The following is a 26056-nucleotide window of genomic DNA, read 5'->3' as shown; positions in this document are numbered from 1 at the left end:
CAGCCCAAGATTCTTTAATCAGATCAGCTTTTCCATCAGGAGAAGGAATGGACCTCTGGCTCCCTGGTGCCAACTGTCTGATAGGTGACCATGACCTGTGTTTTTAGCACTCAAGATGCTGCAGACCCCAGTACTTATTCTGGATTTCGATTTTCTGGGGTCTTGAAAAGGGAAAACATGCATGCCCGTGTGCCTGTCCGCCTCTATCTCCCTGTTTCTCATTCCACACCGGCCTCCTCTGTGCTGTGAGAACCTGAGATCGCCCCAGGGGGATGACACGCTTTAAAAGACCAGAAGTCCTTCTCCAAAGATGTCCTCTGGGCAGACTGGTCCTGAGGACCAGGTGCGCACCTCCAGGCAACAGCACTGCAGGGAGTTGCTCAAGGAAGCCAAGAGAATTCTGGCAGAAAGGATGGCAAGCCCTGACAGTTCCCATGCTGACAGGTACTAATTACCAGAGCAGTGACAAAGGCACGCATGTAAATAACCCAGGCCAATGGAGGAGGGCATGACATTTGTTTTTAAAGCCACCATAAGCAAAAGAAGGAAAAAAAAAAACCCAGGCCCACTCAGAGGTGACCTACAGAAGTAAGACAAGATGCCACCAAATTCAAAATAAGAATCTCTCAGAAATGTTCTCCAGGACGGACTGGGAGATTATCTCTCAACAGACATGCATGCCCTGCAATCACCTTCAAGATTGAGTCTTGCCAACTAATACCTGTGAAAAATGCTGCGTGATCCATTTTTCTCCTGCCAGCTCCAACACGCTTGCATGAAGGAAAACAAAAGGTTGAATGGATGGACCGTGGCCATTATCCTAAGCGAGATAGTAGAGGAGAAACCCTCTACGGTGGATAACCAATGGAAGACAGTCTTTGTGGGACGGGCTTAAAGCCTCAGAAAGAATGTTGGCAAAACTGATAACTGATAAGGTCAAGCTTCACCACCACCTAACCCAGGAATTCAGGGTGGGTCAGCACTTTCTCACGGGAGAGTAGACCAACTCTCCCAACCACCCAAAGATACTTTTGGTGCAGACTTCTGGTAGTTTCTAGGAGCCAGGATAACAAAGTCATATTCCTTTTTTTTTCTTTTTCTTTTTTTTTTTCAAAGTCATATTCCTGCTGCTGGAAGAGACCATCACAAGTCAATCTAGACTAGTGGATGCTCACCTCTGGGAATCATCTGGGGAGCTTTATAAAAAGAAAAAAAAAGTCTGACCCCACCCATAGCCAGCTAGATCAAAATCTCTGGGAGTGGGGCCCAGGCAGCAGTTTTTAAAAGCCCCTCAGGAGACTATACCCTGAAGCCAAGGTTCAGAACTACTGATGTAGACCAGGAGTTGGGAAACTTTTTCTGCAAAGGGCCGGACAGTAAATACTTTTGGCTTTGTGGGCCATATAGTCTCTGTCTCAAATCCTCAACTCTGCCGTGGTAGCTACTACAGACAATTGGTTAAGAGAGTGGATGTGGCTGTGTTCCACTAATACTTTATTTATAAACAGCCAAAGTGGACAAGATTCAGCCCAGAGGCCATACATAATTTGCTGTGTTTTTTAAAAAATATTTTATTTATTTATTCACGAGAAACACACACACATACAGAGAGAGAGAGAGAGAGAGAGAGAGAGAGAGAGGCAGAGACACAGGCAGAGGGAGAAGCAGGCTCCATGCAGGGAGCCTGACATGGGAGTCGATCCCGGGTCTCCAGGATCACGCCCTGGGCTGCAGGCGGCACTAAACCGCTGCGCCACTGGGGCTGCCCACTGACTGTGGTTTAGACTATAATTTACCCCATGCAAGAACCCCTTCCAAAAGATCCCGCAATGGTCATATACTTCATCTGAATGCATCAAGAAGCTAAATTTTCTCAGGAAGACTGAACAGTTAGCTCCAGAATAAATATTTCTGACATAACAAACATATTCAGTGGAAAAGGCAAAGGGAAGGATACACTACAATGAAGAAGGTAGGGCATCTTCTTCTAGATGAGGAACCAATTCATTCTTCACCCAGAGAGAATTATGCTCACTGTATAAAATGCATGGAATTCGAGACAAACTTTAAAATAAATTTAAAAACAGAAAAAGGCCTTCCTCTCTCCACCTCTAGATATGAGCGATGTTGACAATTTACTGCAGTTCCTCCTGGTTTTTCTTTCTACTTTGTGGTGGAGGATAACGCACATAAAGAAAAGTGTGCAAAACAGTGAGTTAATAATGCAAAGCAAATACAAATGTAACTCCCCAGGTCAAGAAACACAAAGGTCTCCAATTCTCAGGTAGTACTTTCTGTTTTCAATATTTGTAGTTATCCAGAATGCTGCAATCAATTCCTTCACTACAAATATTTTAATAAACTCCCTTGCCAGCAACACAACACAACACGATACATGAAGAAATAGGAGTAAACTACAAAACAGAGCTGCAGAGGAGAAGTGGGTGCGTGTCAGAGAGCACGCGTCTGCTGCCAAGCAGCTCCAACCCCTGCTCTGCAAGAGCAGAAAACAGGACTGGGGACCAGGCAGCCCCCAGAAATAAAGTGGAGTAGGGTTCTGAGTTTTGGGGACATGTATGCTAAAATCCAGCCAGCATCTGAATTTACTTTGCTCGAGGATAAAAAATGGTCAAGGCTGGGATATTCTTAGATTCCAGATGGCCCAATATTGACACAAAATCTTTTCTCTCCAGTGAATGGAGTTTTATTCTGGTGATTTCCATAACTCAGGGTGAAATCTGTCAAGGGGATGGGAGAAATGCATACCCCTTCCTCCCAGCCTTCCTTGTACCCTTCTGCTCCAATATTAAAAATGGCTATTTTAGTTCATTCCTCTGTTCACTATCGTTGCCTTATCTTTCCCTACAGTTGGCCATTAGGGACAAATTGTCCCCCAACACTTAGTATATACCAACACCAGGTGCTAAATAAGTATGTGTTGGAAACTTACTGAATAGTTTGGCGATCCTACCATGGGCCACAAGAAGGCCAAGGAGTAGATGGTGCTCTACCGTCTGCTTGCCCCTGTTAGTGTTGCAAAACTGCCAGATGACTTGTCAATTTACAATCGGTCTTTATTTCCAGATAACTTGAACCACCAGAGAGGGCAAGGTGTTTCAAAAACACAATTGGCTCTTTTGTGCTGCCTCTTCCATGTCTAGAAACAGTACAAAGCACGGAAGGTCACACACACAAACAGATCTCGGTTCAAGCCCTTTACTGGGTATGTAAGTTAGCCTTCCCAATATCGTTACTCACATGCACAACAAAGACAGCTTCGTGTACCTCAGAATGTTGCAATCCTGACAATGCAGAGATCATAACACTAGCCCACTGAATACTGGCTCCTTTCGCTTCAAGTCATTGCCGATGAGGGAAGTAATGGGAAATAAGTTCCGAATGTTATTCTGTTCCCAGTACCAGGAGACGCCTGCCTACTGTAGAGACTAGCTCTGACAGCAATCTGGGCTGTGTGAGACCCATGTGGCCAGAGAGGATTCCTTTGAATTATCCAACAGAGTTTTCCTCATCATAATTGATAGTTCAGGTTAAATGGCAAGCTGAAAGAGCTTGGTCAAAACCCCAGGGACAGCAGCAACCTGGTAAAGCACTTGGATCAAGGCCTAGATTCCATTCAGAGTCTTTTCCCAGATGAGCCCATAGGCCCCGGCAAAATCCACCGGTATTTCCAGCCCTCTGTGAAAATAGATGGGCCCAATCTGGCTGCCAAGGCCACGTACACGAGTGGATGCAGAGACTGCGTCTACACAGACTTCTAGCAGGTTGGGATTCTGATGAGCTTGTCAGAATCTCAAGTGAACACTCCAGAGTCATCTGCTTCCTCTACTACAGGTTTCCCCATGCACTGCTCAGGACAGCATCTTGAGTTTTCATTAAATTCTATGGAGCACAGGAAGGAATATAAGTGAGTGCAATTCCCTACTTGCCCCAATGTCAGGGGAGAGAAAAGCCCCTGGAAATAAAAAATCTGATGCTAAGTGATATCCCAGCATTAAAGGGCTAAAAGCTCTCGGTGTTCTCCATCTGTGGGCTCAGCTCTGCCCCGGGACTCCTCCTCCCTCACTTCCCTCAGGGCTGGTGTGGAATCCAATGGGATGCTCAAGGGCCCTTCTGTCCCTGCATCAGCAAGGGCTCAGGTCCTGACCCCCACCTGCACTGCAACTCAAGTCTCAGCAGCACTAGTAGTAGGTCATGTGTAAGAAACATCTTCCCTCAAGGCAATTTTTTTGTTTCAATCACTGGCAAGAATCTTCCTACCAAAATTTTCTGACATGTCTTTCTCCCATTCCATCCTTACAAAAACCGACTGGAGGGCCTTTGGAGACCTAACCAAACCCAATCACGGGACAGATAAAGTCCCTAAAGGTGGGGGGGGGGGGGTCCCTGGGTGGCTCAGCAGTTCAGTGCCTGCCTTCGGCCCAGGGCATGATCCTGGAGTCCCGGGATCGAGTCCTACATCAGGCTCCCTGCATGGAGCCTGCTTCTCCCTCTGCCTGTGTCTCTGTCTCTCTGTATCTCTCATGAATAAATAAAATCTTTTTAAAAAAATATAAATAAATAAAGGTGAGTGGGAAGAAACATTCTGTCACACGGAATCAGATGAAATTGCCAACGTTCAGCCCTTTTTAAGCTACAAAAGTAACAATTTCATATGGTTTAACCTAGCTTCTATCCTAACTTTCTAAAAGGCTCAAAATCGCTACCCATATGCTCTGAAAAACAGTTATAAGCTACTGCTGCAGCTAGGTGCGACCTCGAGGTACAAAGTCCATGGGCTTCTAATCCTCTGAGGTCACTAAGAGAGACCAGTTGCTGGGCCATAAGTCACCTCGATAGATTCCCAAAGACTGAAATCTTATATAATGTACTTTCTGACCACAATGGAATTAAATTCGAAATCAACATGACATGTTGAAAAAGTCCCAATAACCCATGAGCCAAACTATGGAAAGAGCCCAGATGTCCATTAACAGATGAACTGATAAAGAAGATGTGATATATATAGATATATAGATACACACACACACACACACACACACACACACACACACACACACAAAATGGAATACTACTCAGCCATCAAAAAATTAAAATCTTGGGGTGCCTGGATGGCTCAGTAGTTGAGAGTCTGCCTTCGGTTCAGGCAATGATTCTGGGGTCCTGGGATCGAGTCCCACATGGGGCTCCTCACAGGGAGCCTGCTTCTCCCTCTGCCTATGTCTCTGCCTCTCTCTGTGTGTCTCTCATGAATAAGTAAAATATTTTTTTAATTGAAATATTGCCATTTGCAATGACATGGATGAAACTAGAGGGTTTTATGCTAAGGGAAATAAGTCAATCAGAGAAAGACAATTATCATATTATCATATGATCCCACTCATATCTAGAATTTAAGAAACAAAACAGAGGATCATAGAGGAAGAGAGGGAAAAATAAAATGACAAAATTAAAGAGGGAGATAAACCATAAGAGAGTCCAAAAAACTGAGATTGGCTGGAGGGGGGCGGTGGGGGGACGGGGTAACTGGGTGATGACGGGCACTAAGGAGGGCACGTAATGGAATGAGCCCTGGGTGTGATATGAGACTGATGAATCACTGACCTCTACCTCTGAAACTAATGATACATCATATATTAGTTAACTGACTTTAAATTTATAATACGTATTTTTTAAAAGTAAAAAAAAAAAATTACTTAAAAGAACCCATGGGTCAAAAAAGAAACTACAAAGTACATGAGAAACCATTTTGAATTGGCTGAAAAAATACTAACATTTGTGGCATGTAGTTAAAACGACACGTAATGAAGAAGTCATGCCTTTAGAGGTTATGTGGCAAAGTAAGAAAGCTCAGAAACCATTGATCTAAGTTTCTACTAGATCTACTTTCTACTTACTAAGTTTCTAGCTTAGACCAGCTAGAAAAGGAAGAAGAGGGTAAAACCAAACTAAGAAGGAAGAAAATAATAAAGAGGAGAAATTGATCAAATAAAAACAGACAACAGGAGAAGGGAAAAAAAAACCCAAAGCCAATTGACTGTAATAGATAAATACAATCAATAAAAGTCTAGCTACGCTGATTAAGAAAAAAATAAGATGGGAATTATTAATAGCAGGAATGAAAGGACACCACCTCAGAGTGTCTGGATATTTTTTTTTAAATGGTAAGGGAATTCTACAAACAACTTTATAACCTGACAACTTGGAACAGCAGTCGGCAAGTTCCCTGCTGGCCAAATCAAGCCTCTTACCTGTGTTTACACTTTTATCAGAACAAGCCACACACATTGGTTTATGTATTGTCTCTGGCTGCTTTTGGACTATAAAGACAGGGTTGGGTAGTTGCAACTGAGACCATATGGTCCACAAAGCCTAAAGTATTTACTATCTAACTCTTGATAAAAAAAAAAAAAAATTTACTGACTTTTGGAGGAGATGAAACAAATTCTTTGAAACACACAAATAACAAAATTGATTCAAGAAGAAACAAAACATCTGAAAAGCATATCTACTAAAGATACTGAATTTATAGTTACAAACATTCCCACAAGGAGCTCAAGGTCCAGATAGCTTTTCTGGTGAATTCTCTCAAGTTCTATCAAATACCAATCCCACACAAACTCTTTCTGAAAAGAGAGGAGAAGGGAACACTTCCCAATTCATTCTGTGAGGCCTGATAACCAAAATCAGAGAAAGACAGCATGAGAAAAGAAACTCTGGAGATAAGAAACCAGCCTCTAAAAATTAGCACCGAGCTGACCACTGCATTCTGACGGACAGTTTAAACAAAAACCAGAGACTAAATCAATCTAGTCGATATCAATATTTGAAGAACAAGAGATAAGACGACCTGGAAACAGCATACCATTATACCCGGGGCCTGACCTTGCCTCTTAAATTCCTGTTCCAGAGGGGATGCCCCACCTCCGTCCTCCCCACAGCTTGTAAGGCAATTTCACCCTCAACAGCAGGGGCAGTAAGAAAGGACAATGGCCCCTCGGCCTTAACTCCGTTTGCCTTGCAACACAGAATAAAGCTCTGCCTGCATCTTTAATGTTCAAAATGGTGTCACCAGAGCCAAATACCTGGCAATGTGGCACTCATGTCACAGGTAAGTCTCTCCATGTCCCAACTAGACTTAGGTTGTTGTAACACAAAACCAAGCAGTGGCACCTTCATACCTTCTTCGCAAGCTCACTGGCACCCAGCACCATCACGGCCGTGTGCACCTGTGGGGGGCTGTTAAGTGGGACCACTCTGTTGTGAGGGGACAGGCTCAAGCAGTGACTGTGTCCGGAAGAGAACACTTTGCTTTCTGAGACTGGACCCGGTTCCTTCAATACCTGAGCATCTGCTGAGCACTCACAAAACGGGGGCTCACATCCAGCAGCCTCTACAACTAAGAGGGGCTCCCTCTGACAACATTAGCATGCACCCAGCTCACTGGGCCGGCCCTCTGGCTCACACAGAGTCCCTCCACGGTCAGTGGATTGCTCCAGAAAGGACTCTACAAGGAGACAGGTGCTCGACACGGGGGATGGCTCCTGAATCCTTCCACGCGGGATCAACGAAACCGCCGTGCGGCCTTCCCGAGGATCACCCCTGACGAGCACCGTTCGCGGCAGAGATCTCGGGGTGGAGCCCTTTTCCGGACTGACTAGGACATGGGGTGGTTTCGTGTGGCTACCTGAAACGTGCGTGTTTATGTCCTCCCTGCCCCACGAACGTAAGGTCTGGAGGGCAGGGGCCCTTGCTTTCGCGGGCTCCACGGTCCCATGATCAATGCGCGTGTGGGGAGACACGGGGAGGCCCTGGCGCCCGACTCGAGCCGAGCGTCCGCAGGCGGCCTAGCGGAGAGGCGGCAACTCACAGCTGGCGTGGGAGCGGCTGTCGTCCTCGCACATCTTGTGCAGCTGCTGGTACTCCTCCTGAGCCAGCTCGAACCGCTGCTGCTTGACCTGGTAGATCTCCTTCTTGGCGTTGAGGGCCTCCTGGGCCACAACCAGGTACTCCTTGAGCATCCGCTCCTGCTCGCGCCGCCACTGCTCCCTGGGGTCCTCGAGCTGGGTAAGCTCTGAAAGTGAAAGGCCAAAAACGTAAGCGCCTTAACAGTAACGTCTTCAGGGTGACCGGCCGTCGGGCAGGTCGTGCCCCGAAAATCAGTGAATTGCTGGGACGCGCGGGCCGGAAGCATCTACGGAACGAAGCTTCCCCACGCGTGGAACACCTTTTGTTCACGTGTCCACGCTGAGGTCAGAAGAACACTATGGATATGCAGTGGTGGGCTGGGGGTGGGAGGGGTGAAGACGGTACCACACAATTTTTTACTGTGAATAAACACTGGCGGGGATGAAACCGGAGGGCTCATCACAGGCAAACCTTTTGAAGATTTTATGTAAGAGAGAAAGAGAGAGAGAGAGAGAGAGAGCGCGCGCACATGCAGGGGGAACGGCAGAGGCAGAGGGCGAAGCCAGCCCCCACTGAGCGGAGAGCCCGACGTGGGGCTCGATCCCAGGACCCAGGGTCACGACCTGAGCTGAAGGCAGACGCTTCACCCACTGAGCCCACAGGCGCCCCTTGTCACAGTCGAACTAACAGCTACCTCCAACCTTCTCGCTGGCTTCTTTGGCCCCAGACGCCCCTCTGATGCAGCTTGCTCCCCTTCCCCTTGCCTCGGCCCGGAGCTGCAGCCCTTCTGAGTTCTCTGCCGGCTTCCTCATCTCCTGCCACCTATACATTCCCTCCTTTTCCATTCTGGCTTTCTCACTCTACGAGGGAGGCTCATGCCTCCCTCTGGCTCCAGCCTCTCTCCTGGGCTCCCACTTTTCCTCCAACTGCCTCCTAGATGCATCTCTACCTGGACGGGCCCAGAGAAATTTTGAGTCAGTCGTCCAAAGCAGATCTCATTCTACACAGCGCCCTTTTACTACCAGAACCGGAACCAGAGCAGTGACCCTGCAATCACCCGCTTCTCCTCCTGCCTCCCCTCTAGAAGTGAGCACCTGGATCTATCCACTTGGCCACCCTGGGACTCATCCTCAGACAAAGCTTGCTCGTCTCCCTCACCCAGAATCATCCACTGGTCATCAAGAACTGGGGATTCCTGCCCCTAGAATTAATAATGACTGGCGACATGCCCTTCATTCCCTCTCCCCTAAGTTCGCTCAGATCCCCATGACTCCCCTCCAAAACCACGCAGGCTTCCTGTCTCTTCCCAGCAAAGGCCACGCTCAGTGCACTCACCAGAGACGCCTTCCTAACTCTGCTTGCGACTCTTTAGCACATGAGTATCTTTTATAGCAGTATCCTCCCCGTGATCAGGAGTCCCAAAACTCACTCACCAGCTCCGTTTCTGGTTTCTGTCCTTTCCCCCCACAGACACCCTACACAGGATCAATTTTTCCCAAGCGCCACTACTTCTGTCATTTTCCACCCACCAGGAAACCCGACCATCTTCCAAGTCCCTCTGTGAAAGCCCCGCCTTTCTGAAGCCTCCTCTGCCCCCTACCCCAAGCACACCCACCTCTCTGCAATGGGCAAGACTGCAGTTCTTACCACTGGGCACGCAAGTGCTGCCACGCTTCTGTCCCCATCCCCCCCACTCCGCCCCCACCAAACCCCAGGCTCCTCAAAGGCAGGCACACGGCCTCAGCCAGCGTTCTATCCTCAGGACCTTCCATTCACCCGAAAGCCAGAAGGCCATCGCTAACTGGCGACTGCAGGCTCATTGATGAGGACGGAGGGGGCCGTGTGCTCCACAGGCAGAAGACCGAGGTCCTGAAAGTTGATCCGAGCTCTGAGGATACAGACTGAGCAAACGGGGCAAGTCACCCAGACTCGGAAAAGGCTAGCCTCCTTCACTGCAGCAGATCTCCTAACGGAGATTTCAACACAAGTGTTGTTGCCTCAACAAAGTAAAAAACACAAAGCCGTGTCCCTGTTCCCAACTCAGAGACCCCAGGCGATGGTGGCTGTTTTACCAATGACATATTGGTAAACACATGCAGGCTGCTGGCAGCCAAAACAAAATAAGAGCGAGCTCCGACAGGAGAAGTGCTGGCAACATTCCCCCAACCCAAATTTTAAGTAAATATCCAATTCGTTGTATATTACCTACCTAGAATTGAAATAAAAATTTGAAAAAATAAAAGTAAATAAAGTGTGCAAGGTAATTCTTTTAAAATGTGCCTGGGGAGCTCCCCTCTATTTGCTAGATGGGATGCCACCTAATTTCCAAACTGTTTAATAAAACCAATTACATCTTAATAAATAAGTTAATTAATTTAATTAAGTGTGCTTGGCCAGCACTGTAACAACAGCCAAAAGGTGGAATTTCAACCTTAATTCCAGCAACTGATGAATGAATAAATAAAACACGGTGTCTCTGTGCAATGGAAGGTCATCCCGCCATAACAGGAATGAGGTGCTGCTTCACGCCACAATACGGATGAACCTCACACACATCATACTGAGTGAAAGGAATCGGATACAACAGGCCACGTAGGGTACAATTCCGTCTATATGAAATGTCCAGGAGAGGCAATCCAGAGACAGAAAGGACGTTTCATGGTGGCCAGGGGCTGGGAGCCTGGAGGAGGAATGGGGAGTGACCGCTAATGGGCTCCAGGTTTGACTGCGGGGTGAAGAAATGTTCTGGAACTAGACAGAGGTGGTGGCTTGTACAACACAGAACGCACCAAATACCACTGACCCCTGCACTTTAAAATGGTTAATTTCATGTTCTGTGGATTTCATCTCAAAATGATTGGAAAAAGTAAATGTTATGTCATGTTTACTTTACCAAAGACACACACACGCCTGCTAGGATGTCTCAAGGAAGTTCTCCCTTGCAACCACCTTTCGCCAACATCCCCTACCCCCCAACAACGCCACCCCAGGCCCCTACTGGAAAGCCCCTCCAGGCCCCAAAAACTCACACCAGGAAATAAGAAACCAAATAAAACAACAAAAATCAGGGTCCTGGGCTAGCCCGAAGTTCACATTTGGGGGGCCTAGGGCGGGGCAGACTCACGGCTGTAAGGCGCCGGAGTCGCTGCTGTCTATGCAGCACAGAGCCCACCGCAGCCCACAGGCACTGGCTGCACTCTGTACAGTGCACCTGAGGCTCTTGGGAGCCTCGAAGGTGGTCAACCCAGGGACCCTCTGGTCCCTCACACCCCACCAACAACCTGCACATTTCCAATTTAGTACCTGACTCCTCAGGTTCTGTGCCTTTAAAGAGTTTTAAAGCTGTGCTATGAAAAAAATAAAAATAAAAAATAAAGCTGTGCTATGAAGACTTGGGTTCTTGGGAGCAAGTTTTCTGGAATGCAGTGTTTGGTCCCCATGTACAAATTATGCAACAATAATCACCTTTCTTATTCCCGAAAGAAAAAAAAAGTTGGGTTCTCTGATGTCTTCATCACCCACCGCGCTGAGTCATCCCACTTATACTCACAGTGGCTGGAAGAAAGTCCTTGGTGATTACTCAGTTTTTGGGTTCATGGCCACATCTAGTGTCATGTAGAATCCTTGAGGGTAGACACTGGGTCTCACTTCCTTGAGTTCCCAGAGCCCCGAGTGACTAGCACAGAGAGGTGCTCTAGAACACTCCCTGTGACAGTGAACAAGTGAGCAAGGAGCACCCACGGTTCCCACAGAAGGGGGTATGGAGGGATGAGGAAGCTGGGTTTACAAGGGGCGAGCCAGAACGGGTCCAGGACCTCAGTGGCAGACAGACTTTCCAGAAAGGTTGTGTAAGGCAGATGCCTCTGCCATTCAGTAATACCGCCTGGGCTCAGGGAAGCCCTGGTGCACAGGTGCCCAGGCCCAGACTGCAGCAACCCTCACTGTGGGAGTGGCCCTCACCTGCAGGGGCAGCTTCACCTGTGGGAGCAGGCCCCCAACTGTGGGAGCGGCCCTCACCTGTGGGAGCATCCTCACCTACAGAAGCAGGCCCCCAACTGTGGTAGCAACCCTCACCTGCAGGAGGATCCTCACCTGTGGGAGTGGGCCCCCATCTGTGGGAGTGGGCCCCCAACTGTGGGAGTGGGCTCCCAACTGTGGGAGTAGCCCTCACCTGTGGGAGCATCTTCACCTGCGGGAGCAGCCCCCACCTGCAGGAGCAGTCCCCACCTGCGGGAGCAGCCCCACCTGCAGGATTAGTCCCCACCTGCGGGAGCATCGTCACCTGTGGGAGCAGCCCCTCAGGTGTGGGAGCAGCCCCTCACCTGTGGGAGCAGCCCCACCTGTGGGAGCAGCCCCACCTGCAGGATTAGTCCCCACCTGCAGGAACATCGTCACCTGTGGGAGCAGCCCCTCACCCGCGGGAGCAGCCCCACCTGCGGGAGCAGCCTCACTTGCGGGAGCAGCCTCACCAGCCGCCGGGAAGGCAAGGTGGGACAGCAAGACCTCTGGAACACGCCCAGTCCTGGGGCACCAGGTGGGCCGGGGCTCCCGGGAGGGCCGCCCCAGCTGCAGCCTCACCACGCACCGCGCTCTGCAGGGGGTGGTGGGGTTCCCCGAAGCCCTCCGCCACTCACACCCCGGGCTCGGCAGGAGCTGGCGGCAGGCGCGAGGCCCCCTGCGCTGCCAGCAACTCCACCGCCCCAGGCCGAGAACGGCAGCCTCGCCGTCCAGGTTACGAACCGACTCGAGGCTGGCCAGGAAGTGCCCGGTAGAGACGCCAGCCCGGGGGCGGGGGCCTCACTGAGGGGGCGGCGGGCGGAGCGAGGCGAGGGCACCGATCACCCACCAATCACCCACCGGCGATCACCCACCGGCGATCACCCACCGCCTCGGGGCCTTCCCCGCCTCCCCCGCACTTAATCACGAGGACGGAACACACGCTGAGGGGGGCCGCACTTCGTGTCCCCAGGAGCGCAAGGTAATGCCCCGCAGAGACACCGGGGGAGCCAGGACACCATCAGAGGAGTGGGTCCCCGCTGGGGCAGCGGGAGCGGCGTGGAGCACCCGGAGCAGAGCCGTGAGCCGGGTGCGAGGGTCGGCAGCACCCTGGGCCCACTCACTAGGTACCAGGAGCACCCTTCCGCCCGTGACAACGAAGATGCCTCTGGACACTGCCCACTGGTCCCAGGAAGCAAAACCAGCCCTGGTCGAGAGGCGCTCGCGGCTCTAACCGATGCCTTGGCCTGCTCAAGCACGCGCTGTTATTTTAGCCGTAGTCTTTACACAGTTTTCTCCCTTCACAAAGCTCAGAAAGGTTTGGTATATGGAAGTTAAAATTAAGCGTGTAAGACAAAATGAAGTTAAGGTCATCGCTTGGGCGTTTATTGTTCCAAGAACCCGTAAGCTCCACTTTGCAATAAACAACCTTCTCACTATGAAAGATATTTCTATTCCCAGACTGCCTGGGAAATTTATTCCTTTTATTAGACATTAAAACCCTCTGTTAGGGGCAGCCCGGGACGCTCAGCGGTTTAGCGCCGCCTTCAGCCCAGGGTGTGATCCTGGAGACCCGGGATCGAGTCCCACGTCGGGCTCCCTGCATGGAACCTGCTTCTCCCTCTGCCTGTGTCTCTGCCTCTGTGTGTGTGTGTGTGTGTCTCATGAACAAATAAATAACATTTTTTAAAAATATAAAAAATAAAATAAAACCCTCCATCAAACATATTACATGCAGTCCTGAGCAACACACAAGCAAGGGAGCTACCCAACTGCCTCATGTTTTGAAGAACTCAACAAACTAAAACTTCAGGTGACATTTATGAAATCCAGCTTACCACCGCAGTGGGTGGTAACGATTGTTTCAGCTCTACAAAATGAGTTCTTGGCATCTTTGAGATCAACATGAAAAGTCATTCACGTATAATAACTCAAATGTGGCAGTCTACTTACTATTTATGTGGTCCATGTAATAAATTCCAATTTGTTTATCGTATACAGTCTCCCATCCTAAAGGAAGTTCATCCCCAACGCAATCGGCAAAAGTCAACGGCTTTGTTATCCTGCAAAATAAAATGATGAAAGCAAATTTGAAAGGTCAATTTCATTAAGTTTGCTGAATCAACTCTAGAATTAGATATTATCTCATCTAACCGACTGCTTTTGCTCCAACTATTTAGTCGGGAAATGAATTCACCGGCTTTGCCTAAATACTAATCAGCAACAATATCAGTACACTTGCAGTTAAAAGTGTTCCTATCTCAACATGCAACTTTAAAGAGCGAAAATAGATATGGACAGTTACAAAACAGGTAAAATGAGCATTTTCTTCCAAGCAGTATGTTTAATGAGGTGATGACACTGGAACCTCCACGATAGAACACCTATATTTTGGTCTCATTCCCTTACAAATGCCCCCCACCTCAGCTGTCACCATACATCACAGCTGAAATCTACCTAAAAGGTATCGGTAGGTTTCACCTACCAGAGGTCATTGGTTAAGGAGGTAAACGTTAACCACCGACCAAATGCAAAAAGCCCAACAGGCCTGGTAAGAATACAAGGACATACCTACTGAACACTGGCCGTGTTCCTTATACTGTAACAGTCAGAAATTTGCAAAGGGTCCTTTTTGTTTTCTGGAGAAAAACAAAAGCACACTGTCTACAGATCTCTCTCCTTGAAGTAAATGTGACTAAGGAAACCTTGGCTTGACATAGACAGATAAAGGGTTTCCAGATGGCTTTCTTTAGGGAGAACCTCCCCCTCCCCCATATCCCATGATCACACTGATTGACAAGACAGCTGTTGTATAAAATAGGCCACACCTTATAATTGTCTGAGTCTGGGCAGCTATCTCCTAGGCTGTCTCTATAAATGCACACTGACTGGTATGCATGGGAATCCGATAACCTCAATTTCACTAACTCAATCCTCCCACATCTTCTGTTCAGGTCCCTGGCCCCAGGAAAGTGAGATACCACAACCACGGCCAAACCTCACATGACCAGTATGAATTCTGAACATGTTATTTCCCCAAACTGGTTAGACAACAAGGCTCTGTCTCTCCCAGAAACATTTAGAAACCGATAAACACCATCAGAATGGCACATACTATAATTCGTCTTCATTTCACACATACATTTTTAAGACGTCAGAGTCAATATCAAAACAGAAATATACAGAAGGTAAACTGGACCGCAGACAGCCCGCCATATACAATGCACTGGAAAATGCACAGCATCTCAGGATGAGCCTACTGCATGCGTCTGTCCCATTCCACAACGCCAATGTCTGTGGCACGATTCCTTTGCAGGCCACGAGTGGAGTGATGGTGGTGTGTTCCAAGTCAAGCAAGTAACAGTAGGGCGACATGCATGATTCAAGTCCCGAATGGGACCAAACCACAATAAAAACAATGCTACTTTAAGATATATGGAGTCCTGGGCACATCTCTGCCATTTCAGGGTCACACATAAGCTTAAGAGAAAAATGCCCAAGCACAGGTACATTCTGAGCACGTTCACATCTATGATCTCATTTTATCAACAGATAGAGGTGGGAAACCTAACCTTACAGCACTACTAAGCCCACATCACTTCTTAATTGAGAACTGTTATAAAACCATTTTAATACTGATGTAGTGAAATGCCGGGACACCTGCACCCCAATGTTCATAGCAGCAATGTCCCCAATAGCCAAACTGTGGAAGGAGCCTCGGTGTCCTTCGACAGATGAATGGATAAAGATGTGGTCTCTATATACAATGGAATATGACTCAGCCATTAGGACGAATGCCCACCATTTGCTTCAACGTGGATGGAACTGGAGGGGATTATGCTGAGTGAAATAAGTCAATTGAAGAAGGACAATCATAGATTAGCTCCTTGAGAACAATTATCCCATTTCAATTGCCTTTGACCCCTAGTATCTGAGCTAGGAATAAAGAGCTTGCATTTTTACCAACAGTTTGCTAAGGGGATTAATACAACGCACCCAAGCACTCTCCTACTATTGACAGCTACATTATTTCCTAACTTCTGTTACTATATTCATAAGCACTGCTTTGGAAAACACTGCAGCCATTTCTCAAAAACAGTTAAATACTGAGTTTCCATATGACCCAGCAATTCTACATCTAGGTGTATACCCAAGAGAAACAAAAACTTATGTCCACACAAATCAATGTCCATACTGGCATTACTCACCTTAGCCAAACGGTGGAAACAACTAAGGATTATCAACTGACGAATGATAAATAGAACATGGTCTACCGATTCAATGGCATATTATACAACCATTAAAAAAAGAACGGAGTACAACACATGCTACAAGGTGGATGGACCTTGAAGTCACTGTGCTGGGTAAGAGAAGCCAGACACAGGCCATGTGTTGTATGGATCCCTCTGTAAGAAATGTCCAGAACAGGCAAATCCATGGAGACAGAACATAGATCAGTGGTTGCCAGGAGCTGGGGGAGAGGACACAGGAGTGACTACTAATGGGTACGGGGCTTCTGTTGGGAGTAATAAAAATGTTGTGAAATGAGACAGTGGTGATGGCTGCCCAACATGAATATATGGAAATCTCATGAACTGTACCCTTTAAGCGGTGAGTTTTGTGCTATATGTGATTTACATCCCAATTTTTAAAACTATGATGAAAGGAACATCTATGTGTACTATAAAGCTCATAATCTGTATTTATAATTCTTTTCCTCGAAAAGGTCCAAGAAGTAAATTTTCAAGGCTGAAGAATATGGAGTTCTTTTCTCTATATCTCAAATTCAATGTAGAACATTCACAGTAAAGTATTAAGAATAGGAAATAAAATCATCTAAAACCCAGAAGCCCAGGATTCATGTTTTCGTTTATTTTCCTCTCTTCTTTGTCCAGCAGCTCATTTTTCCACCGCTAATATCATACCACAATGTCATACACTGATTTGCTTATTTCCTCATGGCCTTACCTCCTTGTCAGTACCACTGTCTGTCATGCTAGAATCTTCCATCATTTGCAGTAAAGCATAATTCATTTACCAGGCACCTCCAGTCATCTCTTTAGGTGAATAATTTTCTGCTCTTTAACCGTGAATAACGAAATGAGCCTCCTGGAAGCACCTGATATGAACTGCCGAGGTGTGTTACCCTCAGCACACTCCTACTGGCGAAGTAAGAGATGGCCTTTTTCATTACCCTCTGGGGATATCTTCATTGCACTTGCTCAAGCACTCAGAGGAAACCCGTGTGGCACAATCATGTTTTACTTTCAAGGAACAAGTTGGTAGGGAGTACAGTGTTAAGTTTAAGAGTGTTTTCAGAACACAGGGGAGATGGGGAAACAGGGTAAGCAACCAACTGAGAAGCAGGGTACCCACCGTCCCCAGGCTTCAAAGCGAGCTCTGACATTGGCCAGCTCTCACCAGTCCATTCACTCCATCCCCCTATCTGAGCAACACTGGCCCAGAAAGGTGCCCTCGACCCCCCTACCCAGAGAGATTCCCACTGCAGATCCTCCCATTAACGAATGGCTCTTCTTGGCCTCAGCAAAGGAAATGAATATATTTTGCTGGCTAATCTTACCGGACTCGGTCCACCAGAAGGGAGAGAACGATGGATGGCACAGATGCTGGCTTCACTGTGTTCCCTTTTGCCTGTCACATCCTGCAGGGCTCTTTAAGAAGTGGCACTAAGCCATCTCAGTCATCTCAGTCAAAGCCAGTTCCAAGAGAGCCCCTTCATTGCCATGAAACCCTGGATAAGTCCTTTGGTTTCTCTCTGGGCCTCAGTTTCCCAATCTTCAAAATGGGGATGATCAAACAAACCTGCCAGGGTCACGCTGGCCAGATGCAGCCTCTCCCGTGACAGCCTGGAGACCAGCTCCATCCACTCCCCTTCCTGCCTCCCTCTCAGCTCTCCAGCAGCCTCCCTTCAGACTGTATTTGTTTCCTTTTGCCGCTGTAACAAATTGTGACAAACCTGGTGGCTTTAAACAACACAAATGCTGTTGTGGAGATCAGAAGTGCAGCTCGGGGGCAGCCTGGGTGGCTCAGTGGTTTAGCGCCTGCCTTTGGCCCAGGGTGTGATCCTGGAGACCTGGGATCGAGTTCCACATCGGGCTCCCTGCTGCTTCTCCCTCTGCCTGTGTGTCTGCCTCTCTCTCTGTGTGTGTCTCTCATGAATAAATAAATAAAATCTTTAGGAAAAAAAAAAGTGCAGCTCAGTTTCACAGAACTCAAACCAAAGTGCCAGTCAGGCTGCATCCCTTCTGGAGGCTCTAGGGAGGAAATGTGTTCTCTTGACTTTTCAACCTCCCCCGTCTTCAAACTCAGCCACAGCCAGCCGAGTCTTTCTCAGGATGCCATCTCTCTGGTTTTCCTTCTTCGACTTACAGAGACTCTTGTGATGACACTGGGCCCACCCAGATATTTGGGATAATCTCCCCACTGCAAGATCCCTAACTCAATCACACCTGCAAAGTCTCTTCTTGCCAGGTCAGATAACACAGTCACAGTTTCCAGGGATTAGGACGTGGACATCTTTGGAGGCCATTATTCAGCCAACCACTGCCAGCCACTGGGGAGGGCAGTTGGTAGCAATCCTGTGCCTCAAAGATCAGGCCCTCCTTCCCTGCCATGCTTAGGGGGCTGGAATCTCTGGCAGCAACCACACCAAAATGCAGAGAAGTGGAGGTGGGCAGCAGAGGGTGAAAGCAGAGAGAAAAGTTTAACCACTGATTCTTCACACATTTTCCTTATCAAAAGGAGACCAGGATGATCCTACGCACTTGTACTATACTTTCCAGTCTCCTGGAACAAGATAATCGTTCTATTTCGAATTCATGCTTGTTTTTAATATGTTATTCAGAGGAGATACTGTTTGTTTCTATTTCAGTTCCAAACCAATCCTCAAGAAATTATAATGACTTCCCTTCACCTTTTCTGACATACCTGGCTCACAATAAGTTTTCCAGCCTGCTGGAACAGGGACAAGGAGCAGCAATGATGCTGTCGTTTCCACCAATCCCCTGCTTCGTTTTCCTCGTAGGCACATAGAAAGACCACATTTCCTAGCCTCCTGTGCAGCTAGTTAAAGCCATGTGACTGGGCTCTAGCCAATGGGCTGTGGGCACAGGTAACGTACACACCTTCCAGGCTTGTCCTGTAATCTTCCTGCCAGACCCTGCATGCCTTCTCTCTTCCTTTGCCCGTCAGCCAAAAATAGACAACCCAGTAGAAGATGGCCACTATGGTGTGAATGTTTGTGTCCCCCCGAAAATGCATGTGGAATTCCTAATGTACCACATATGATGGTATTTGGAGGCGGGGCCTTTGGAAAGTGCTTATGTGATGAGGGTGGAGCTCTCGGGAATTGGTGCCTTCTAAAAAAGACCCCAGAGAGCTCCTTAAAACTCTTCCACCATGTGAGGACACAGCGAGAAGGCACTGGCTCTGAACCAGAAAGAAGGCTCTCACCAGAACCTGACCAAGCTGGAGCCTTCATCTTAGATTTCCAGCCCCCAGATCTGTGACAAATACATTTCTGCTGTTTGCAAGCAACCCACCCTGTGATATTTTATTACAGCAGTGTGAACAAACTAAGACAACAAGACAAAGCCTGAAAAGTTGAGAGAGCCATACCATGGAAGAAGCCTGGGTCCCTGGATGACTGTGTGGATCAGAGGGTCCGGGAAGCCCCTTCCTACCCCCATGACCCCTACTGAACTGACACAAGCAAGAAACTTATATTCTTTTTTTTTTAATATATAGATTTTATTTATTTATTTATTTGAGAGAGAGTAAGCAAGAGTGAGAGAGCATGAGCTGGGGGAAGGGCAGAGGGAGAGGTCGACTCCTCGTTGAGCAGGGAGCCTGCTGTGGGGCTCGATCCGGCATTCCAGGACCATGACCTGAGCTGAAAGCAGATGCTTAACCAACTGAGCCACCTAGATACCCCAAAACTTCTATTCTGTTAAGCAACTGAGATTTTGAGCTGTTAGAGCAGTTAGTTGGCTAACACATTTGGAGATCTGGACATAGGACAATCAGAATCAGTGAAAAGTCTTCATGTTTAATCTCACTTGGTCATATGAGTGATTTAAGCCATGTTAGCCAAGCACAGGCATTATTTGGAGAGGACTGAATAGTCTGTCCTTCCCCCACCACGGAGTCTTGAGGGAAAAGGGGTAAAAAGGACCACGTGCCCGTATTTCTGTTATCAACAGTGCTGTCAGCTTGGACACACGGCCACCTCCCCTACTGGTCTGTGAGCTCCTTGAAAGAAAGGATGCTGTTTCTCAAATTCTGGCTTCTTTGTAAGCCAGAGCCCTCACACCCAACAGGCCTTCATTAGAAGGTTTGATAAACTGATGGGGACAGTTCAGAAACTGGTACCATAGAAAAACCAAAATGGAACCAATCAGCAGTCAAGAAACAATTGTAAGAGGACAGACAGGAGGGAGAAAAGGGCACTGAGAATTTGAGCTCACAAGGCCTCCGTTACACGAACAGTGGGGCTCAGGAGGCCAAGGCACTGTGGGGTCGTTCCTTCCTCGGACAGCTCTCTTCCTAGAAACGTCCTTAGAAGGAAGAGAGGCAGTTCAGCAGGCCACACAGCTTGAAGAAATGTCCCTGAAGACCTCCCATATCCTTCTACTCTGATTCTCTACTGACCAAGCCAACACCTCACCTATCCCGTGGTTTCCTGAGTGTAGGCCTGTCTGCCAGGAAGGGGGAGTCCAGAGCAGGCAGGGGCAAGATCTCGGCAAGATATCCTTTCCTTCGGCAAGGAATACACTGTCTGAAGGCGAGCCAGTCTAGGAGGTATTTCAGAAGGCCAGCAAACTTCCCAGAGGCTCTCCCTCCTCAGCGATCCTACGGGTTCTCCAGTGGTTCAGACACTGGTGAACGAAAGTCACAACACCTGAAAAAGCCCATGAGCTGGTGAGTGGATAAGCATAAGGTCCCTCAGTATTTATTTCATTCAATCATAGTGACCATGGACACAGACTGCAATAACTTTTTAAAACTTGCTAAGAGAGGGATCCCTGGGTGGCGCAGTGGTTTGGCGCCTGCCTTTGGCCCGGGGCGCGATCCTGGAGACCCGGGATCGAATCCCACATCGGGCTCCCGGTGCATGGAGCCTGCTTCTTCCTCCGCCTGCGTCTCTGCCTCTCTCTCTCTCTCTCTCTGTGACTATCATAAATAAATAAAAATTAAAAAAAAATAATAAAACTTGCTCAGAGAAAATCTCCACCTGAGGAAACTATACACTAAGCACTTGTTAGCGAGGCTGATCTGGGCAAATGTCTGTCTCACGGGGCCTTGGTTTTCTCATCTTTACAATGGGGTGGTGAGGCTGCAAGGCTGTGACCAATATCAAGGTTTCTGGAACTTATTACAGACTCCATAAATGTTCCTTTCCCTTCCATGTTAGTTTTTTTCCCTCTAAAAACTGGAAGAATGTCACTATTATTCTGATTTAGCAGCCTAATACTGTACAAGTGGAACGTAGTTGAAAAGCCTGGGATTCAGGTGCTAGAACACAGAGCTGAGCAAACCGACCCCAGGCCAAGATGCACGCTTACCGGCCCCAGGAAACCCCAGCCAGGGGGCGTCCGAGCCCAGCCATGTGTGTGAACACCTCCCCCAGCACAGTCCTCTGCCGTGAACGTCTCACCGGGCCCATCAAGTGCACAGCCCTGGGATCACTGGAAATGCTCCGTCCACCTCCACGCGTGAGCTCTAATGATACAACTTACAGTGAAATAAACACAAACTTCACACCAGTTGGTAAAAAAGAATTCTCTAGGGCGGCACAATCCAACAGAAATACAAGAGCCACACACTTCATTCAAAGATCTCTAGCAGCCACACTTCAAAGAGTAAAAAGATTAAACAGGTAAAATTAAGTCTGATAATAGATTGTATTAAACCCTATATATGGAAAAACATCAACTTAACATGTGATGATTGTAAAGATTGCAAACAGATATTTTACATTTTTTCCTACAAAGTCTACGTTTTACTCTCAGAGCCCATCTTGCTTCGGGCTCGCTACAGCAGACGTGAGGAATCACCCATGTGGCTGCGGCTGCGGGGCTGGACAGCACAGCTCGAAGGTCTCCCGCGCTCTATCATCATCTGATTCTACGAGAGGTCACAGCAAAATCCACCCACTGAGCCCGAGACTGCGAGCCCTGAAGAAACATGCGGCCTGCAAAGCCATCTTCCACAAGCCCCTAGTGGGGATCTTGCAAGAGCTCGAAGGTTTCAAAGACAACACCTCATGCAGAAAACCCTGCTTCCCTCAGGCCTCTCCGCGGTCCACTCACATTCTCGGCAACCCTCGAGAACTGCCTTTCCCAAACTTGGATCTTCTTTCCCTCTGCCATGCTTCCCTCCCACCCCCCTCCTATTCAAACCCCAGCGCCTCCTGTCCAGACCCAGCCCATCCCAGCAGGAGGTGAGCTGCCCTTTCTGCGGCCAGCCTCAGCACCTTCTCTCCCCTCCTGGGACATCTATTAAAACTACCAGCAGAACGTGGTTATTTGCTCATGTCGCATCTCCCCCCAAGCGTGTGTTGCTTCAGGGCAAAAACAGCATCTCCCACCACTGTGACTTGCCCCCATGGCGCACCAGGGAGTGTCCCATAGGTGCCACAGCTGCACACACACGGAGGGAGCCACAGACCTGACCTAATCATTGGAGAATGGTATCTACCCCCACATACACGTCTATGGTAGCTCCTTGAGCTGTTTTTATTTATTTTTTTAAAGATTTTATTTATTCATGAGAGACACAGAGAGAGAGGCAGAGAGAGAAGCAGGCTCCATGCAGGGATCCCGATGCAGGACTCGATCCTGGGACTACAGGATCATGCCCTAGGCCGAAGACAGGCACTCAACCACTGAGCCACCCAGGTGTCCCTCTAGAGCTGTTTTTAGATGTCTCTGTCTCGACAGAGTATGCTCAAGAGCAGGTGTGCAGAGCTGAGGCTTGAGAGACTGGATCCAAGGGAGTGGGCTGCAGCGTGGCGGATGCATCTCTTCCTCTTGGGGAGGGAGTGACAGGTGCTCGGGATCTGCTTACTGGTGCAATAGGAAATGCGGGCTTGTCAAGTTAGAAATGGCATCCGGGACCCACAGTGCTGACAAGGGGAGCCAGTGCAGACTGAGGGCCCTCACCAGGAGACCCAAAGTCAACTCCAGGTCCTCCCATATTCCACCCCGTGCCCGCACAGACCAGCCCTCAGTGCCCACCCTGCACACAGACCCAAACTGGTCCACCTCCCTGGGCTCCAGACCAGGCTGCTGCTCACCAGGAGAGCCCCAACCACTGCAGTTCTCAGCAGGGAGGGTGGACACATGACGACTTCCAGGAAAGTCTGACTTGTGGAATCTGTCTTTTCCAAAGAGGAACCAGAAAAGCAGGCATTCCAAAATACACCCAGAGACAGGAAGCAGATCTTTGGCTTTGAGGGATGGGAAGAGGAAAAGGCACATGCTGGGGCGGGGGTGACCCTGGGAGACGGGGATATCTGAAAACCAACTCACAGTGACGGCTGCACAGCTGTACACACGTACTAAAAGTCATCACACTACACTGCAGCGAGTGAAGTTTGTGGCATATAAATCACGGCTCAGTAAAAGTGTATTGAAAATCTACACACATGGGCAGCCCCAGTGGCTCAGCGGTTTAGCTCCGCCTTCAGCCCAGGGTGGGATCCTAGAGTCCCAGGATAGAGTCCCACGTCTGGCTCCCTGCAGGGAGCCTACTGCTCCCTCTGCCTGTTTCTCTCTGCCTCTCTATATCTCTCATGAATAAATAAAATCTTTTTTAAAAATCTACACACATGCGTTGAGATTCCTCCTAAGTAGTTTATTTACAGTGGAAAGAAACAACTTCAGGATTCCAGGTCCTATGAAACAGGACATAGCCAGCCTCACGGTCATCTCACATTAAGTTGTTACATGCATCTGGCGATTCTGATCCCCAAATTCCAAGTCAGGGCTCAACCAGGGCCCAGAACGCCCTCCAAAGAGCTGGACACATGCTGACACATTCTCTAAAGCAACCACTTCCAATCCTCCACATTCCTTCATCACGTCACTCTGTATCAGACACGCGTGCTACAGTCGCAACCCACTAGTGAGCAGTGAAATCCACTGAGTTGGTCCCAATCGGTGTTTTAGTTTAAAAAATATATATATTAGAGCACATCCCGCCTCACAGGGGTTGTATGGTACGTGCTATGTCCTGAAACTTTCCTTTTGGTTGTGCGTGTGATACAGAATAGTCTCCTTCCTTTCCGTAGCAGCCAGCAATACTCGGAAAGGCAACGCTCGGGGATACACCTAGACGTGAGCGCACCCAGTCACACGCTGCGCACTTGGGTGGCAGGAGGACTCCTCCTGCAGCTCCTGCAGACACAGCGCAGCATGCATGGCCACGCCCGCCAGCCCCAGGGCAAACCCAAGGTGTGCTCTGGCCAGACAGGCAGGATCTCCTTCGGTGAGCACAACATGAGAAAGGAGTCCATTATCATCACCCCGACTTCACCTGGGGGGAAGCTGAACTCAGGGCTGAGCACCTGAGAAGCGGCCAGACCAGCCAGGGCAGTGAGGAAAGAGGCCCTACAGGTCACCGGCTGGCTCCCCGCACTGCCACTGAGCTCAGAGGGACTCCAAGCAAAACCCAAAGGGTGCCGAGAGCCCATCAGGCAGCAGCTACCATCCCTGGGGAAAACCCTAGAACTAAAGATGCTGTAAGGATATGGGTTTTCTTTATTGCACTTTGTGAATACTGTGTTTTTTTACAAATTGAGGGTTTGTGGCAACCCCGCATAGAGTAAGTCTGTCGGCACCATTTTTCCAACAGCATCTGCTCACTTCATGCCTCTCCCACATCTTGGTAATTCTCACAATATTTCCAACTTTTTAATTATTATTCTATTTGTTACCGTGATCTGTGATCCATGATCACAACTCGCTGAAAGCTCAGACAATGGCTAATATTTTTTAGCAATAAAGTATGTTATGGGCAGCCCGGGTGGCTCAGCAGTTTAGCGCCACCTTTGGCGCAGGCGTGGTCCTGGGGTCCCAGGATCGAGTCCCACATCGGGCTCCCTGCGTGGAGCCTGCGTCTCCCTCTGCCTGTGTCTCTGCCTCTCTCTGTGTGTCTCTCATGAATAAATAAAATCTTTTAAAAAATAAATTTTCTGGGCGGCCCGGTGGCTCAGCAGTTTAGTGACACCTTCAGCCCAGGGCGTGATCCTGGAGCCTCAGGATGGAGTCCCACGTCGGGCTCCCTGCATGGAGCCTGCTTCTCCCTCTGCCTGTGCCTCTGCCTCTCTCTCTCTCTGTGTCTCTCATGAATAAATGGATAAAATCTTTAAGATAAATAAATAAAATAAAGTATGTTATGATTAAGGTATGTAGGCTGTTTTGTTATACATCATACTATTGCACATTTACTAAACTACAGTATAGTGTAAATATAGCTTTTATAGGCACTGAGAAACCAAGAAGTTCATTTGGCTCACTTTATTAGGGATATTCACTTTACTGCAGTGGTCTGGAACCAAACCCGAGGTGAGCCTGTGAGCATAAACGCACCAGGGAGTACACTTATGGAAGTTAAGGACCACCTTATTTTTCAAAATGCTAGAGGAGGGACTTTATTCCTTTAAAATAAAATACAGTGTGGTACCTGGGTGGCTCAGTCAGTTAACGGGGTCTGCCTTCAGCTCAGGTCAGGGCCCCGGGATCGGGATCGAGTCCCACATTGGGATCCCTGCTCAGCGGGGAATCTGCTTCCCCATCTCCAGCTCCACCTGCTTAGTGTGCGCTCTATCAAATAAATAAATAAAAGCTTTAAAAAATAATAAAATAAAATGTTAGAAAAGTTTGATTCTTAGTACCAAATACAACGGACAGGAGGGGATATTTAAAAATTAAAAGGAGAGGTTTTAGTTTTAAGGAAGGATTTGCAGGGGGGAAAAAAGGAACAAATAGTAACAATTGACGGAAGAAGTAAATTCAACCCAAATGGGAGAGGAAAACCTCACAGGCCAGGAGAGCTGAGAGGCCCAACAATAACATTCTTTAGAAATGGCATCACAGGGGGAGGCGACCAG

At 48.3% G+C, this 26056-nt stretch overlaps 1 protein-coding gene across 1 annotated transcript in view; it reads right to left on the bottom strand.

Moving 5' to 3' along the window:
- Positions 1 to 26056, bottom strand: part of WWC3 (WWC family member 3) — a 119920-nt gene that overhangs the window by 66929 nt on the left and 26935 nt on the right. Inside the window, exons 2-3 of the mRNA XM_026015289.2 lie at positions 13876 to 13985; positions 7889 to 8092 (exon numbers count right to left, since the gene is read on the bottom strand). Of these exons, the coding sequence (XP_025871074.2) occupies positions 7889 to 8092; positions 13876 to 13985 (314 nt within the window). The remainder of the gene's footprint in view (positions 1 to 7888; positions 8093 to 13875; positions 13986 to 26056) is intronic.

The sequence above is a fragment of the Vulpes vulpes genome, chromosome X, assembly GCF_048418805.1.
Source record: "Vulpes vulpes isolate BD-2025 chromosome X, VulVul3, whole genome shotgun sequence".
NCBI lineage: Eukaryota > Metazoa > Chordata > Mammalia > Carnivora > Canidae > Vulpes > Vulpes vulpes.
The sequence above is the reverse complement of the archived record's forward strand: the minus strand, read 5'-3'. Positions and strand labels throughout refer to the sequence as shown.